The sequence below is a fragment of the Alligator sinensis genome, unplaced genomic scaffold, assembly GCF_000455745.1.
Source record: "Alligator sinensis unplaced genomic scaffold, ASM45574v1 scaffold301_2, whole genome shotgun sequence".
Taxonomy (NCBI): domain Eukaryota; kingdom Metazoa; phylum Chordata; order Crocodylia; family Alligatoridae; genus Alligator; species Alligator sinensis.
Genome location: NW_005841874.1, coordinates 1,565,656 through 1,583,543, shown reverse-complemented (window position 1 = coordinate 1,583,543; position 17,888 = coordinate 1,565,656). Strand labels below are relative to the sequence as shown.

Below are 17,888 nucleotides of genomic sequence, written 5' to 3'. Positions count from 1 at the left end.
GAGCTGCCCCTGGTACTGCATTCTGGCATGCAGACCATGCCAAAAAAGACAAGAAAGAAGTGGAGCTGTGGGCCCCAAGATGCTGCCAGGGGTAGCAGAGCTCCCCTTAGGGTAATGCATTGATTGTCACCCCCAAGATGGGATATACCTTAGGGGATATCTGCACTGCGTCTGCAATGTTTTCAAGAAAGGATGTTCCTGTACATGCCCAGCCCACCCCCTTGCAAGGCCATAGGCACCAAACTTGGAACCGCAGCAGGAAAGTTGCTCCCCGTGCCCCCAGCTCTCTTGAGACCTTTCCCTCTCTGGTACACTTGAGAGCAGCTTCCTGAGATAACCCCAGAGCGGCTTCACGGCTGCCTTTCTGGGTTTGGGGTGTGTGGACAGAGGCAGGTTGGTACAGCATGCTGGGCACTCGTACCCAAGACTGTTACAGAAGCAGTGCTTGAATACCTCTGGCAGCTCACCAATCCTGTCATTCACACATTTTGCTTGATCTGACTTTTTTCATTGGCTATTATGGTATTATAAGGTAAACCAATTAGTTCAATTACTCTTTCAGCCTTAGTGCCAAGAAATAAGCTTGTTATTATAATCCCCTTTGATAACAAAGTTTCATTCAGAGCAGATATGGACCCAATCTGGATCTGAATATCTCCAAAGGCCAGGAGTAAATAGATCCAACATTTTTGTTTGGTCTAATAAGGAGACCACATGCAAAGCTTTCATAGACATTACATTTCATAGACATTAGGGCTGGAAGGAACTTCGGAAGATCATCGAGTCCAGCCCCCTCTGGACTCCAAACTTCCACCAAACTTTGGTGAAGATTTTGGTTTGGTCTCATCTCATGAAAAAGCTTAACATTAAAAACCACATAAAAAGTAGACTTGGATTTTGAGTATCTAAACCAGCTCTGATCAAAACACTCAAACGTACTATGTTTGAGTGTTTTGGTATAAAAGATATTAGAGTTGGTCTAATAAAAGATATCAGATTTACCCAAAGAACCTTGTCTGCCTGTGTCCTTAGACCAACATGGCTACAACCTATACCCTTGGTATAAAATGGCACTCTCAGATGGTTGGACTGGATGACTTATAATATGTCTTCTCCATATTTACTTCTGTGAGTCTTCAGCTTTGTCAAGGGGGTTTTAAAAAGAGAGCAAATCAACTGTCAGCATGATATTTGGAAAAGGGTGTTTGGAACAAAGCTTCTGGGTGACTGAGAACAGAAATAAGCTGCTCTTCTTTTCACCCTACTTCAGGACTGAAAACCTCCTGAAGCTCCATGTCATCTTTGGAGAGGTAGGGATCATGCAGGATGGAGTTCTCTCAGCTCAGTAACTCCTCCTTTCGAACTGATGCAACAACAGGTTCTTCTGCATCTTGCAAAATGTCAGAGGCTCAAAGGAAATGGGACATGGTATCGAGAAGAGCATGTGTTTCTTGTTGTCCTATGTGTGAAAACACTAAAGATCAACCTCTCCGTACTGTATCTACCCTGCTGTCAGAGAAAAGTTCACTGGGCGGAGAGAGTGAAAAAGAGGAAGGCACCTGTGTCCCTGCTATGGGAGTCTTCCTATGAGTATTGTTCTGATCACAACCGCTTCTCCTTTTGTATCACTTGTACGGTTTGTGCTACAATCTAGTATGGACATTTCAGGTTTATGTAGAATAGGGGAGTGAGAAAGGAATATTCTTGCTGCTGCCAAAGCTATTCCTGTCTCTTGCTGCTTTTAGAGAGGAAACTGGAGTCTCTTCTTAACATCTAGAAAATTTCCCTTTTTATCTCATGATAGTGTTCACTCCTGCCTTTGCCCAGCACCGTAGATCTCTGCTGGCCTGACTCTTAGTTCCACAGCAATGCGACTGTTTTAACTTTAATTCCTAATGCACTCCAGTTTAACTGAGGGTTTGTCCTCCTGGAAGGATTTACTTCAAAGGCACATCATTGCTTTTATCTGCTTCACACTAGCTGGTACATGGTAACCACAACCAAACAAAGAGCCGCCTTTTACTTTACCATTGATTCAACATGGAGCGAGAGGGTGTTCTTGAAAGTATTTGTTCGGTATTAGGACATGGTCCTTTATACTGCTAGTGAGCTCAGTGGGCTCCTGCCAAAAAAATTGTACTAACGGGTTTACTGCAGAGATAGTTGTCAAGCATGATGTAGGCTTGGATTTAAGTTAGCATAGACATAAGTAGCATCTAAAAGGTTAGGGTAGGGAGTTTCAGAGCAACCTAAGCAATTTAGACAGTCTTCCATTGCAAATAACGGATAGGTCTCTATGTCTTCTAGACTACTTTGAAGTTCTCCCCAAATTATTATTCACAATGTTCAGTTTAACCCCTCAAAAGAAAAAGCATTTTTAGCATTACCTGATAAACCACATTCTTCTTCCCCATTTACCTACCAGTGCAATACGAGGGTGGCAGTAATGCTTCGTCTCTGCCCTGCATTTTACCTCCTCCTGGCTGCCTTTTACTCCCGCACTGCTCATTACAGTAAAGCCAAAATTTGATCCCCTTCCACCCGCTTCCCCCTACCCCCCATTCTCTTGCTGGAAAATGCAACAATCAAGTCTCTCTTCATACTCAATCCCCGTGCTCACTTTCAGCTGACGACTGCAGAGATGATCACTGTAAAGAATATTTTATTTATTGAAAGGTTTAATAGGGAAGACTGAACTCTGCTGCCTAGCTGCAGCTTATGATAGTGGAGTTGCAGTTGGTGATTCTTTGATGTGTTTCCTGGGCAGCAGATTTAGGATAAAGGAATTTAAAGTTGTGGGTTCTCCTGGGCATGTATCCGAATGTGAAAGCTCGTCAGGGAAAGAGAGAAAGACTGGGCCAGTTTTGGGTTTGATCAAGCCCAGCTGCCTTCCTGGTCCTTCTGTCAGAATCTTTTCCCCATCAGGAGCACCATGGATATCTGGAAGGTCGGGCACAGGCTTTCCTACCTCAGGGAGAACAGGATTCCCATCTATGTATTCAACTGGACTTTCTGGTAAGGTGTGGAGAGAGACATGTTCTTGTTGGGGCGGGAGAACTTTCACCCACCCCACTGTTTTTTCTAGATAGAGGGCTGCCTCACTAGCTTCAGTGGGAGATGGGTGCTTTTCTTCATGCTGCTTGTGCCTATGCTGGTGCTTCTGATGGGGATGGGCCCCTTTCCTTCTGGGGTGATGAGGATCTTCATGACTTCCATCTCCGCCATGACCTTTATGGCTGTCTGTCTCCTTCTGCTTCTCAATGGCAGGCACCTAAATTGGCAAAGAACAGACACACATAAAATGTTTAAGTTCCTTAAACCCGTTTCTCTGATGCAAGGAAACTCTTGGACTTGTTTATATTGAATATCAGCCCCAGGTCCAGGAAGCAATGGCCAAATACTGGAACTACACCGGGGGGAACAGTTACGATAGACATTCAAGCTGCCTTTTACACTAGCATAGGTGATGGTTGCCAAAACCAGGATAATGACACTGTTTCTTCACTTCTTTATCCCCATGCTGTGATCATGCTTATTTCTTGGACCCTTTGTAAAAATGTTCACTCACAGTTTGCATAAATGGCTCTACATGAAATTAGATTGTATTACCCTGTTCCACCACCCTCCCCCCACACGACTCTCCCGACAAGATAGATTTCCTTCTGATTTGGCCTTAACATTTTCCTGGACATCATTTCACTCGTGAAGGAAAATAATGGGGGATTATCAGATTTTCAGTAGTTTTCCGTTTTACTGTATAATGGCACCTTGCCTAGTGAGATTGAGAAATACCTGTGGCTCATAGATTTCACAATCTATATTGACAAACTGATGATGATCAACTTGGCTGTTCACCACAGAGCCTTTGCAGAAACCGGTATGCTGAAAAAAAAGGAATGTCACATTAGTGCACATGAGCATTGCAACACACTGGCATTTAATGCTGAGCTTGCAAAATAGAAGATTATGAAAGATCAAAGAGCTTTAGCTCTACAAATATATTTAAAGACATGTACAGTGCAAACTTTTGGACTGGGGTAGCAAAGTTACATAGCAAGGCAAGTTTCCAGGATGATTTTTCTTTTCTAAGCAGGGTTAGGTGACTTGAGAATTAAAATGCAAGCAGCGTCCAGTGCCCTAGCTACATTAGCACCGTTGCTATGACTGGTGTGGAGCTGCTGTGGTGATGGGGGGGGATGTTGGGAAAATGTCTGTGTAGACATTTATTAAATGTCTGTGTAAGACTTATAAAGGAGGGTTGTATCATGTTTCAGAGAAAAAAAAATCTAATTGCATCCTGGTGAATGAAAGCATGCTAGAATACTGATAGGAACAACTGTGTTTATACCTGGCAGTGGAGGCACATTTCTGGTTTTGGTGCTTCTGAGAACTGAATCATTAACTACTATGCTAATTAAAACCTTTCTTTCTCTAATTCCGCAAGGTTTCTTATTTTTGACTTCTTGAGGAGAACACACACATGTTGTGTATTCATTATTTATGGTTCATTTTCTGTGTCTGTTTACAAGAAACAGGTCACTTTTGCAAAGCACTAGCTGCTCTGCTTTCTCCTTACTGTATTTTTCTTTGCTACCCATGTTCATGCACTTCTTGGTAGGGATACAGTACTTTGTCTGGGAAGCTTTCCCTGTTGTATTGTGGACACTTATACAGAGCTTGGGCTTTAATGCCCATTACAATCAATAGAAAGAATACCATTGACTCCAGCCGGCTTTTAATAACACACACAAAGAAGAACAGAAAGGGGTAGGCAAAATGCTTGAGGCAGAATCCAAATATCTGCAAAGCTAAGTAATTTTGCAAGCAGAACAACTTACAGCCTTTTCAAATGGGAGAGGCTTGCACTTGGAGATATCAGCAATGGACTCATTTCTGGAGCAGGACGTCTCTTGAATTGTAAACTCTACAAAGTATGCGGGACCGACAACCCACTGTCAGAGTTGAGGAGAGACAAAAAGCGTTTGCTATTATTATTAGGCTTTGCAAAGGAAGTGGATAACAGGTCTCTTACCCAATCCTGGCAGACAAGGTTCTTTGGGTAAATGTAATATCTTTTATTAGACCAACTAAATAGCTTGAATCATTGAATAATTGTTCTTTGCAAACTTCCAGGTACAAACACCCTTCTTCAGGCATAGGGAGAGTCATCCAATCTTGCACACTTTGGAATGAACACAAAGCTTCCCTTAATTACAGAGGGAACAGGGTTGGGCTTAGGAGTTTGTTCGAGAATATATTTTCTTCATTCCTTGCTGCCTAACTGCCCAGCCCATACCTCTTGTACACATGAAATTCCCATTAAAGTACTGCTATTGCTCATGCATCAGTCATTTACCTAGAACCTTACATGAAAGAGCCCCACGGTGATTAAGCCCCTCAAACATATTTATCTACAGGGTTCATTTAATCCATCCCAACTTCTGAGTTGGAAAATGAAAGCAGCTGAACAGCACAGAGTCACACTATACAAAGTTTAAGGTAGGGAGTGAAGACAAGTATCCTACCCAGTTGAACTAATGTTAGGGAACAAAGATAAAACAAAAGGATTTTAGCCAGGACTTTCATAGCTGTACATCACTGTGCTGGGAGATTAAGCCAATTCAGTGAGTTATAAGTGAACTTCAAAAGACAGCTCTCTCTTTTACACTAAGTACTTTGTTATATAAGGCCCCTCATTAGAGGTGGGCTGAAACCAAATGCCCCAAACTGAACAGTCTTGAATTTTGGAATGCAAATCTGGAGCCAAATCAAAGCCCCAGGTTTAGACATTCCCAAAATGTGTAGGATCCAGAACCAACTGTTGGCGCTTGAGCCCAACTTATTGTAATCATGCCACAGTTGTATTAGTGATTTCCAGGGGCTGTATGAATCTTGGCTTTACCTGCATTGAAGCCTTGGTGACGTTGAGAACAGAAAAATAATGAGCCTCGGTGCTTTCTCTGTTGAATTTGGCAAGACTCACGACAGCCGTTTCCAGATACTTTGGCTCAGTCGGACAGCCAAAGATCGGACAATCAGGGCATAACATCAGAATGGATCTTGTTGGAACTTGGTAGAGAATAAGAGATACCAGCTGGTAAGGTAGGTCTCAAAACATGACAGAAGCATTGGCTGTCATATGTTGGGGAGGTGCATGCATGTGCTTCTTAGGGATTTCAAGCCCTGATGCCTTACAGATCCCACGTATTAACATAGTACCTGGAATATCACATGAACAAACACACTGATCATTTGTAGACGTGCTTAGTGTTTTCTAAACCATGTTAAATGATTCATATCACACAGTTCAAATTAAATTTCAATTTGAATTAAGGGTTAATAGATGATCATTGACCGTCAGCCCATTAACAGACCCAATTTGCAGCCTCTGTATGTGGGTTTATGCGCTTAGCACTTGGGGTTGGAATTAATTAGGTGGCAATAATAAGCCTATTTAAGCACTGCTACATTGTTGCAACCCTACTGACCCTTATCTAAAGTGCTGTTCCAGAAGCCCTAATGCAGGGGCAGGCAATTATTTTGGGCAGAGGGCTGCTTACTGAGTTTTGGCAAGCCATCGACAGCTGCATGACAGGCAGCCTAGGGCAGATGAATATTAATTTTCTAAATTTTTAGGGTCCCCGCTGGCCGGATAGAATGGCCTGGTAGGCTGCATCAGGCCCCAGCCCGCATTTTGCCCACCTCTGCCCTAATGGGTGCAATTGCCCTGAGTGTTGAAGACCATCTTAGCCAATGTAGGGGAGAGGGGAAAGGGGGTTTGCCCCCTTCTTCACAGATCAGTAGCCCTTGTGCTTGGGCAGGTCTAGGGGCTTAGTCAGGATCCTGATACTTGGTTACAGTGAGGTGTTGTTGGCATGTTTTATTTTGTAAAGGTTACTTTGTGCCTGATAGCCTCTGTTGTGTTGCAAAAACCCAATTGAGTTTCCCTTACCAGGATTGATACTTGCAATGCTTATCTGTTGAGATCCTAAGGACTATTTTACCTAAAAGCAACACATATATACATGTAAATTAATATAATTTAAATTGCCTAGTGTGGACTGCCCTAGTCTGCATTAACTTAGCAGAGGTCATTGCGGGACACCTGGCATGGCTTTACGAGCACTCATGGTGCTCTGATGTGGTGCCAAAGGACTGGAAAGGGGCCAATGTGGTTCCCATTTTCAAAAAAGGGAGGAAGGAGGACCCAGGGAACTATAGGCCAGTTAGTCTTATCTCGATCCCGGGTAAGATTTTTGAGAATTATCCTGGTGCATGTCCATGAGGGGCCAGCAGGGGAGGTTATGCTTAGGGGCAACCAACATGTGTTCATTAGAGGCAGGTCCTGTCAGACCAACCTGGTGGCCTTCTATGACCAGGTCACAAAATCCTTAGACACAGGGGTAGCAGTGGACATAGTCTTTCTGGAATTCAGGTAGGCCTTCGACACTGTCTCACCCCATTCTCATTAAAAAACTAGGGGACTGTGGCATCAACACCTACACAGTCAAATGGGTTGCTATAACTGGCTGGAGGGCCGCACCCAGAGAGTGGTGGTGGACGGGTCATTTTCGACCTGGAGGGATGTGGGCAGTGGGGTCCCCCAGGGCTTGGTCCTCAGACCCGTGCTTTTCAACATCTTCATCAGCGACTTGGATGAGGGGGTAAAAAGCACCCTGTTCAAATTTGCTGATGACACTAAGATGTGGGGGGAAGTGGGCACGCTAGAAGGGAGGAAAAGGTTGCAATCAGACCTGGACAGGTTACAGGGGTGGGCAGATGAGAACAGGATGGGTTTCAACATTGACAAGTGCCAGGTGCTGCACCTGGGGAGGAAGAACCAGCAGCATACCTACAGGCTGGGGAACTCCCTTCTCATCAGCACAGAGGCAGAAAAGGATCTTGGAGTCATTATCGATTCCAAAATGAACATGGGCCAGCAGTGTGGGGACACGGCCAGGAAGGCCAACCACACCTTGTCATGCATCCACAGATGCATCTCGAGCAGGTCCAAGGAGGTGACCTCCCCCTCTATGCGGCACTGGTCAGGATGCAGTTGGAGTACTGCATCCAGTTCTGGGCGCCGCACTTCAGGAGGGATGTGGCCAATATGGAGCGGGTCCGGAGGAGGGCCACCTGCATGATCAGGGGGCAGCAGGGCAGACCCTATGAGGAGAGGCTAAGGGACCTGAACCTGTTCAGCCTCCACAAGAGAAGGCTGAGGGGGGATCTAGTGGCCATTTGCAAACTAGTCAGAGGGGACCAGCAGGCATTGGGGGAGTCCCTGTTCCCCCGAGCACTACCAGGAGTGACTAGAAATAACAGTCACAAGCTGGCAGAGGGTAGATTCAGACTAGACATCAGGAGATGCTACTTCACTGTCAGGGCGGCTAGGATCTGGAGCCAACTTCTAAGCGAAGTGGTTCTGGCTCCTACCCTGGGGGTCTTTAAGAGGAGGTTAGATGAACACCTTGCTGGGGTTGTTTGACCCCAGTACTTCTTCCTGCCATGGCAGGGGGTCAGACTTGATGAGCTGCTCAGGTCTCTTCTGACCTTACCAAATATGAAACTATGAAACTTTAATCCCCATTCAGTGAGGATTAGTTAATTTGGACTGGAGCCAATTTTATTTCGGACTATACATGTCCACATGTATATTGTGACAGCTGTAGTCTGGATTCAACCTAGAAAACGTAACGTCTATAAATGGCCACTATGATCAAACTCCACAAATCCAATCAGCCCTTCTCAGACAAACAGGAGGGGGCCATGATTCATTGTAGAGCAGGGGCAGGCAATTATTTTGGGCGGAGTGCTCCTTACCAAGTTTTGGCAAGTCATCGAGGGCCACATGGGTAGCCGTGCCCCTTGGCAGGTGCCTCAACTTTGGTTGTCTTCTTGGGACTGGAAGTCCTGCCCCCTAGCCCCTGACCCTTGTCACCAAAAGTCCCTCCCCTTGCACCCCAGAATTACTCCTTTCAGCAAGGGATTTTGCCATCTGTAAACCAGAAAAGTACCAAATTCTATTCTAAAAATCAAACATGCAGCCCAGGGATTGAGAACCCCTGTATTACAACATTCATTAATTTCATTTCGAAAAAATATTTTTGTCCTGATTTACATGTGTTTGTGTAGTGTACACAGAGGTGTTTATATAATAGCTTAAAATGAAGTCTTACTTTTGTATATTGTGGGAGGGTGTGGGTGGGAGGGTGGGTATAGGTTTGTGGGTATGTGGGGTGTGTGAGAGGGTGTGTGTCTGTAGGGAGATTTGTGGGCAGGGCGGACAGGTGTGGGGGGGCCACCTCTTCCCCCCCACCCCCACAGCAGGCAGAGCCCCTGCCAGTGCTCTGTGCTCCTGCCACTCCTGGCCCCAGAGCACTGGTGTGGGTCCTGTGCTCCTGTTCGCTGCCACTTGTCCCCCATCTACCTCTGCTGTCCTTCTCCTGCTGCTTCCCCATCCCTCCCTCCCTCTCCCCACTGCCCCTCCACCCCCTGCCACTCTAGCACCATATCCCAGCTGCTCCTGTGGTCCTGGTGTTGCAGCTGGCAATCATGTGATGCCAGAGCCTGGCGGGGGGAGTAGGGAGGTGGGGGGTGGGCAGGGAAATGGCTGCAGCAGGCAGGGGGAAAGGGTAGTGAACAGGTACGTGGAGCACAGTGACAGCTGGATGGGAATGCGGGGCCTGTGCCAGTGCACAAGGACCAGTGCTGGCAGGGCCCAGAGTGGGGCTGCAGGAGTGCGGTGTCTGGGCTGCCAGGGGCTCTATGGAGCTGGGCTGTTTTGCTCAAGCAGGGAGCCAGCCTGGCTCCATAGACATCTTTGACAGGCAGCCAGGGGCAGATAAATATTCATTTTCTAAATTTTTTAGGGGGCCCATGGGCCGGATCAAATGGCCTGGCAGGCTGGATCTGGCCTGCAGGTCATATTTTGGCCACCCCTGCTCTAGAGATTGTTGGCTTTTGCCATGGCAGGCTCAGCATGGCTCCCCTCCCATTGCCTGGGTTTTGGTTGCTGTGGCACAAAGGCCCACTGGTCAGAGATCCGCTTGGTAGCGAGCCAGAGGGAAAAAAACCTTAAAAGCTGGCAGTTCCCGGCCAGGAAGCAGCAAAGAGATAGGACACTGAGGAGACGTGCCAATTCAGCATGTCTGTTAGGTGGCTTCCACCCGCGTGGCTCCAGTGAGGCATCAATTGTACTCTACATCTGACTTCTCATGGCAGCCACCGGGTGAACAGTGGGGCAGCCTTCACTTGCTGTCTCTTGGGGATGCCCCCTCACTCTACATATATAAAATGCTATGGTTCCTGCTAGTGGTGGTTTGCATTTCTCACAACAGTTAAGACAAACCAAGCCCAGGGCTTTTAGTTCACGTAGAGAGGGCCTCAAAGCACAACAATTACCAGCTGGACTTTTGGTTCAATTGATTATAGACATAGGGATCAATTTGGCAAATTCTGATCCAGTTCAGCAAAATTCAGAAGTTTGAGCGGTATGGACTCATTTCTGATATGCAAAGTATAAAATAGGACACTATCTCTGATGGCTCTTCTACCCATGGGGCTCCAGCTGAGAGAAGGGGAACAAGACCCTGCTGTCTTTCCCACAGACAAATGAAAAGGTGAAAAATAGGATTCCTAAGAAAGGAAGTTTGGCCTGAATAAGGCCTGAAGGGTCTCACCTGCTTGCTTAGGAATAATATCTCACCAGCATAAAATAACACTAGTAATTTCTGTGGAATTTTGTTTCATTGCTAGCTTCAGCCATATTGATTAGCAAAAGATGAATGCTGCAAACCATAACCATGCATTTCATTTTTGCAGCCTCCTAGGCACCACACAGACTATTCAATAGTCCTGTCATGCAGGAATAAGAGAAACAACTCTATCTAGTGGCCAAAGTGAGAGGCAGCAGGTTACGCTTCTAACTCTGCTACTGACTTGCTATGGGAACTTGGGCAATTGCAAATCTTTCGGCATTTCAGTTTCTCCTGCTGAGAAACTGGGCTAATAATATTTATCCACCTCCTGTCAAGCACTGTGAGGGCTTTGGATGAATGGAGGAAAGTAACGGAATCATGTTCAAATGGCCTCCTGCCTACTTTCCAAAGTAAGGCCACACTTCATTCCTAATGGCCACTAAAATAAGCATGTTAAATAATGACATACCTGGCCGCAAAGTACACTCATAGGAATGCAGGTGGGCTATTCTCTTGGGGTTGTTAATGTAGAGTGTTGCTCTGCACTGCCCAAATACCTGAAACAATACAAATATGTACTGTAAGCGTCATGGACCCGCCATGTCTGATAGTAAGGGAGGAAAGTGGCAGAAAAGTGCCAGCCTCAGGTCTGTGGCACTAAAGAATCCCCCCCACTGCCAACGCCTCCACCCTACTAAAGAGATCCTGGATAAGTACAATGCAGTTCATGTCAGTTTATACCTCATGAATATAAGTGATTCTGGCACAGTCAGTTCATCCTGTCTGTAGCTTTAAGGCTAGGGACAGAAGTAACGTGTAAATTTGTAACACAACAGAAATTCAGTGCACGTAAACTGCTTTCAAAATGGCCAAAACCAGTTTAAGGTAAACTTGGATGGATGTAGTATTGGACTTAACTGATTTAGGTTAAATCAGTTTACTGAACTTCTGTCCCAGATCTCCTCCAGATTCAAGTTAACTTACAGTCCCCCAGCATCCCAGGATGCTTTGCACCACCCCTACAACACTGCTCCCCCTGCACAACTGGGTGGGCTAGCTAGCCTTGGCCCAAGCTGTTTGCTCCAGCTGAGCAGGGAGGCATGCGCTGTCCCCACCACCGCTTTTGGCCTGAGCCCTGGCAGGCATGTGGCTGCTTTTCCGGAATCAAAAGTAAATGTCTGTTCACTTGCTTATCAGTTCAATCTATGCAGTTTAGACTAACCTGTGAAGATTGAATCAATTCAGCCTTGGGCTTTTTGACTGTCTGTAGTTAGCCTAAATGTTAACAAACATGAGGGATTCTGAGTGACCCCCAGCATTCCCACTGGTGGGAACAAGGCATCAGTACCATGAGCTTCTGCAATCTGTTGGTGAACAATGTCTAATGGGACCACGGCGGATCCTAATGGAGAGGTTCTGGTGTATAAAAAGTGGATGGTCCAGGCTATGTTCAGTGTCTTCTAATGCCAATAACATTTTTAGTATATTTGATCAGCATATTAATTAGTTTTTTGCATTTCAGATTTACATTAAAAAAATTAAAACTGCTTGATGTAGATTTTTTAATGAAAAATCTGGTAGTTTTTCTTTCTATTCTTTCAGGGCTTTTTGTATTAGGTTGTCATAATAAAAGAATTAAAATAAACTCCAAATCACATGTTCTATAAGGTGAGTCTCTTTCATTCCTCTATTGCTAGACTGGTTGAAAAAAAAGCTTTATAGACTTGCTATAAAAAAATAACCACTGCTCTAACTGGGATATTTGCCAGCAATGGGGAATTGAATCTGGTTGAAAAAAATACTGAAATTTTAAATTTTTCGAATGTTTGTCTACTCTATGACCTGATCTGAAAACTGCAAAAAGAAATTTATAATTTAATTTTTTTTCACAGTATTTTGATTGATATCCCCCCACCCCCCACAATTTTCCTGCTTACTAGAAATGTGTGTGGAGGACATTTTCTTCATTCAGTGGTAGCTGAGGCATACACATACATTTACACATGTGCTTAAATATAAAACCACAGTCCTTACAGTTTTATGTTGGGGTCGGGTTTTACAGTTCTTCCACAACCTTCTGCTGAGGACGTGGCATTCAGTTTCTGCCACGTCCAAGATGAGATAGAAAACAGAACCACTGGTTTCCTAAAAATAAGGAAGACAAAGGTTGAGTCCTAATTTAACTTAGCACAAAGCAGAGAGGAATAAAGAGAAGGGATGGATACCTATTAAAAAGTTCAGATGATTGGTTCATACAAGCACCCAAGTAAATTGAAAAATTTGTGGGCAAATCCTTAGCTGTTGAAAAGCAATACGTGGAAGATGAGGATTTAGCCAGGTAAGAACAGGCTCTGTTACAGTAATTGTGATGCTTCTGACCATCAAAGAAACCTGAGTTATTACAAAGAACAGTCTCTCTTGAGTTATTGTAATGCTTCCAGTTCTGGGGCCAACCAGAAACTGAGAAAGATAATTAAACATCGCAGTGGGAAATTGGTTTTGATATAGTTAACTGAATGTTGTGGTATAAAGGAGATTTAGGCTTGTTCCAATCTTAGTGCAAGCAAAAGAATTATTTATAAGTCTATCGGATCAGTTAATAACATACATGGTTTAGGCTGAATTTTCCCAGCATGCCCTGTGCTTATAATATCAGAAGCATTATTGATCACCCCTGGTGTGGAATCTTCTCCTGGGGACTCCATAAGGTTGACATGCTTTGCAGTCACTGTATGGGTACCTGTGATGTTCATCTGCTGTTATAAATATCCCTTTGGGAAAAGAAAGTCTGGGTGTCCCTCTCAGACTATGGATATAGTGCAAATGGATTACAGAGCATAGGTGTAACCTGCATGTTTTACACGGCCCCCTTTGACTTTTCCCAGTTCAAATAAAGGGACAGAAGTATCAGGGAGAAGACTGGATTTTAGCAGTAATATTCAGCATGTGTTCAGAGCACAAGGCAACTCAGCTAGAAAGACCTTGGAACATATTTGTAATTAGCCCTAGGAAGTAGACTGTGGCAGTCATGAAACATGTCCAGTGCCAGTTACTGTGGTATTGTGGGCAATCTGCCGGCAGGTTATGCCCAAGAACTCTCTGAGCCAATCTGGACATTGGTGGGAGGAGGGAAAGGTTATAAATATGGGACTTAAGGACAATCTTGGGGACACAATAGCTGATCCAGTGGTATTGACAACTGTGTTGACTATTAGGACACACATCAGTTTTACACATGATACCCCTAAGGTTTAATTGCATGTACTGCTTTTGAAGTCCTGAAAAGACCAAAATCTGCACCTCAGCAAGGAGTTACGCTGAGGTGCAGGGGATGAGGAGTACAATAGTAACCTCTGTATCTTTCTACCCTGTTACCCAGCGCCATCTGCACATGGAAACAGATTTAACTTTTACTTATGTATAACATGACCTGGTTTAGAAATAGAACATGCTAGCTAATTTAGATTACATTAGCAAGGCAGCGTGGCAGAGACTACCTTGTTCAAAGAGGCATAAGATTTCTTAGACTACAGCTTACTTTGTCAGATGCTATGAACAGACTTGCAGAGAGTAGGAGTGCTACTAATGGCATAGATTAAATTAGTATGGAGAGGTCATGTCTACACATACATTTAAGTGCAACTGAATTTAATGCGTATTAAGCCCATGTGCATTAAGTGATTTTGGCAGGTGTCTACCCATGAAGGGACTTGGCACTAAAGTTAGTCCCAAGTCCCTGCAGCCCTGCCTTGTGACCCTGTGGCCACTGGGGGGAGCTCCAGCCTCCAGTCACATGGCTGCCAGCACTTCGCAGTTGTGTTGAAGCCAGAGTTAGTTGCCAGCACCTGGCAGCCATCTGGGGAAATTCTGATCCCTGGCCAGCCCCTTCCCTGCCCAGAAGCTGCATGTCCATTGCAGGGCAGCATGTGGCAGCTCCCTCCTTGCCCATCCTGCCTCCCCATGCCAAAGCTGCCACTGCCCCTACCAGCAATGCCCAGCACCCTGCTGCTCCAGCCTGGCCCCTGCCAGTGAGCATGAGCACGCCACTCTTCTGATAGCCATGGTGCTGGTTCTACTGGTCCCAGCAGGCCTTGCTCCCTTGCCCAGGCCTCAGGACAGCCATGCACCCACTAGCAGGGGCCAGGGCACTGGCTGTGGGAGGCCTTGCCTGACCTTCTCCTCTTGCGCTCCCTGCTCCAGGCCACCTGCCCCACCACCCACACACCCTGTACCCCCTGCCAACCCCCAACACCACTCTCAGGATATGCACATGGGTAAAACAAAAAAGCTTTATTCCCCTCAAAACTCCCATTTCCATCCCTCCCCCTTCCCCCTCAACCAACAGAACCCCCTCCCCCCTCAACCAACAGAGCCCCTCCACCACCCTGCCCACCCACCAACAATAAAAAAACCCGCTTACAATTGGGAAACTATATACAAAGGGAAAACTATATATAAGGGGAAAACTATTTCCACTATTTTGAGTCTTGAAGCCCAGAGTGGGGGCTATGGGGTGGGGCCCAGGGAGCAGGGTCCCAGGGCAGGTGCCCAGCATCTTAGCTCCTGGATATTCCCTGTGGCTGGGTCCAGGACAGCCCCTAGTGGTAGGGCAGACCCAGCCCTAAAGTTCGTTCTGGGTCACGTCAATACATGGGTTAATGCGCATGAACTAATCACACCTAAATTTGATACCTTCATTTGCAGGTATCAAATTTAGGTGTGATTAGCCCAAGTTAATGCACATTAAGGGTGCACGTATATAGACACGTGCCTGTAATGCACATTAACTGAGGCTAATGCACATTAAAGCATCTTGTGTAGATGCATCCAGACCGTAGGATGTGTCAAAGAATATTTGTCAGCCTCTGTAAATGTCAGTGTTTCATAGCTTAGCATGGCATTTGAGAACCAGACTCATTATTTTTTATTATGTCCTAGCTCAGGAAAAAAAATATCTTATTGCTATTTGATTAATGCTATGCATCTCTGATTTAGTTAGTCTACAGCAGTTTTTCTCAACCTTTTTAGATTCAAGGTACCCCTTGTTAGACTCAAGACACCCCGGGGAAACTGTCAGCTTTTTTTTCATGTATTTTTTTGACTATTGAAAATTACAAGAGCAATTCTTCTCTTGCAAAGAACTTAGAAAGACAACAGGTCAGAACGTTTTTCAACACGATAGGTTCCTATTTGAAATCTCTGGATTTATCTTGTGATTTATCTTTATCTTTATCTGATTTATCTATCAGTGCTAACATTACGTGGCACCCTGTGGCACCTTTGAAAGAATTGCACAGCACCCTAGAGTGCTTGCAGCACCCTAGTTGACAATCACGTGGTCTTCAAGGTATACATGTTCCCTGCTTTCTCTCTGATTAATGGCCAAAGACCTGCACATTTACAAAGACTGAAGTTGGTATTTGTTACTTGAGCTTCTGTAGTGGTCACCTAAGCATGAATGTAGGGCATTTAAATTGTACATCGAACAGATGTATTTGTGATCAGCCTATGTTGGTTGTTAATTGTGTATACTCAGCTGAACCAAGAAGATTGGTTTTAAAGCATTGGGGAATTTGGCAATATTAGAAGGCTTAAAGAGAATCAAACTGAACCAAAGTCCTTGTATTTCCCTCTTCCAGGCCTCCAGTGTCAGACCAGCTCTTATACATAGACAGGGTCTGAGTATATGGTACAACCTGTGTCAGGTTTTTTTATTCACTTTCAGAGCCATCGGCCTCCACTGGGGAAATGATAGCTCAAGATTTAGTGCTGAGCAGATCTCAGAGGATACCATTCTTATTTACACTCTTACAAGACTATTAGGAAGAGCCTTTGGTATCTGCTCAGCATTGAGTAACACCTGATGCCTGTTTTCTGAAGAGGCTCTGGGCCCCTCACTTTGATGCTGCTGACATCAAAGCCCCAAGCCCAGTGTTTGCTGAAGAGTCCTCGAACCAGGAGGGTTTTAGCAACCACAGGGGGCAACTTGGTGTGCGTGCAGACGTTTAGGCAGCCCGTTGGGGAGGCACTCTGACTATGGTGCTTTACACAAAAGTGCCATAGATAGAGCGTCATTGCGGGGCGGGTGGGGGCTTGCAACCTGTCTACAGCAGACCTGGCAAGTGGACAGAGGCACTCCAGCAGCCTCCCAGGAGGCTACCAGCCCCACCACCCCCTGCCAGCTGGCAACAACTATCAGCAATGGTTGGGGGGGCAGAGGATGGACCCCTCACCATGCAACCCCCCAAACTACCCCTGCTGGGGTCTTGGGAGGGGTTGGCTTGGGCCCATGTGCCAGGGGAAGCTCCTTTCCCCGCCCTTCCCCTGGATAAGCTACTTGACAGTGGCAGCCTCCTCACTGCCATGCTTAGAGCTGGGGCAGGGGGCGGGGCGGAGACACAGCCCCCACCTTGCAAGCTTGGCCCCTAAGGCCCCAGCAGGGGTAGCTGGGGGGGGGAGAGGAGGGGAAGGTGAGGAGGGTCCATGTGCACTAGCAGGGCTCCCTCCCGTCTCGCCCAGCTGCACAGGGAGGAGACAGAGCTTTTTCTGTCTCCTCCCTGTGACAGCCCCTCAAAGGCCCTGGGATGTGGGCAAAATGGCCCTAAATTAACCTTCAATGCAAACCTGTACATAAGTTAGGTAGGGTGCTCTGCCCTAGAGCCCCTTCATCTAATACTACATTAGATGAGGGTTCACCTTTCATGCAATCTGCCATTTTTAAAGAGCTCTGCAGCCCTGAACATTTATGTTATAGCTTCAGAGCACTTTTGGTGGCTTCATTACACAAAAAAGTGTAACTTCTGTACAGACAAGGTTCCTTGGGTGAATTTGATATCTTTTATTAGACCAACCCAAATGGTTGGAGAATCGTTATTAAGCAAGCTTTTGGGTTCAAAAACCCTTCGTCAGGCTCAGGAAGCTGCAGCAGTTGGTGTGTGCTCTTCCTGGATGGAATGAAAAGTAAAGAAGCCAGGGGCTGGGCTGGGCTGGGCTGGGCTGGGCTGGGGAGTCAGTTGCCAGGCAGATTATAATGTATCAAAAATCCAATGTCTATGTTTAGTCCCTGATCTCTAGTATCCAGCAGGTTGATGAAATGGAGCTCATAGGCTCGTCTCTGGGATGTGTTGTGTAAGTTTCCCTTGAGGATCAGGACTGAGAGATTGGAGAGAGAGTGGCCCTCCTGTGAGA

At 45.7% G+C, this 17,888-nt stretch overlaps 1 protein-coding gene across 1 annotated transcript in view; it reads right to left on the bottom strand.

Annotated features, from left to right (window-relative positions):
• Nucleotides 1-2,661: 2,661 nt before the first annotated feature.
• LOC102382361 (fetuin-B) overlaps nt 2,662-17,888 on the bottom strand; it is an 18,973-nt gene continuing 3,746 nt past the window's right edge. The window contains exons 2-7 of the mRNA XM_006017126.3: nt 12,735-12,845; nt 11,170-11,257; nt 5,903-6,069; nt 4,839-4,952; nt 3,793-3,882; nt 2,662-3,271 (exon numbers count right to left, since the gene is read on the bottom strand). Coding sequence (XP_006017188.1) covers nt 2,717-3,271; nt 3,793-3,882; nt 4,839-4,952; nt 5,903-6,069; nt 11,170-11,257; nt 12,735-12,845 — 1,125 coding nt within the window. The 3' untranslated portion in view covers nt 2,662-2,716. The remainder of the gene's footprint in view (nt 3,272-3,792; nt 3,883-4,838; nt 4,953-5,902; nt 6,070-11,169; nt 11,258-12,734; nt 12,846-17,888) is intronic.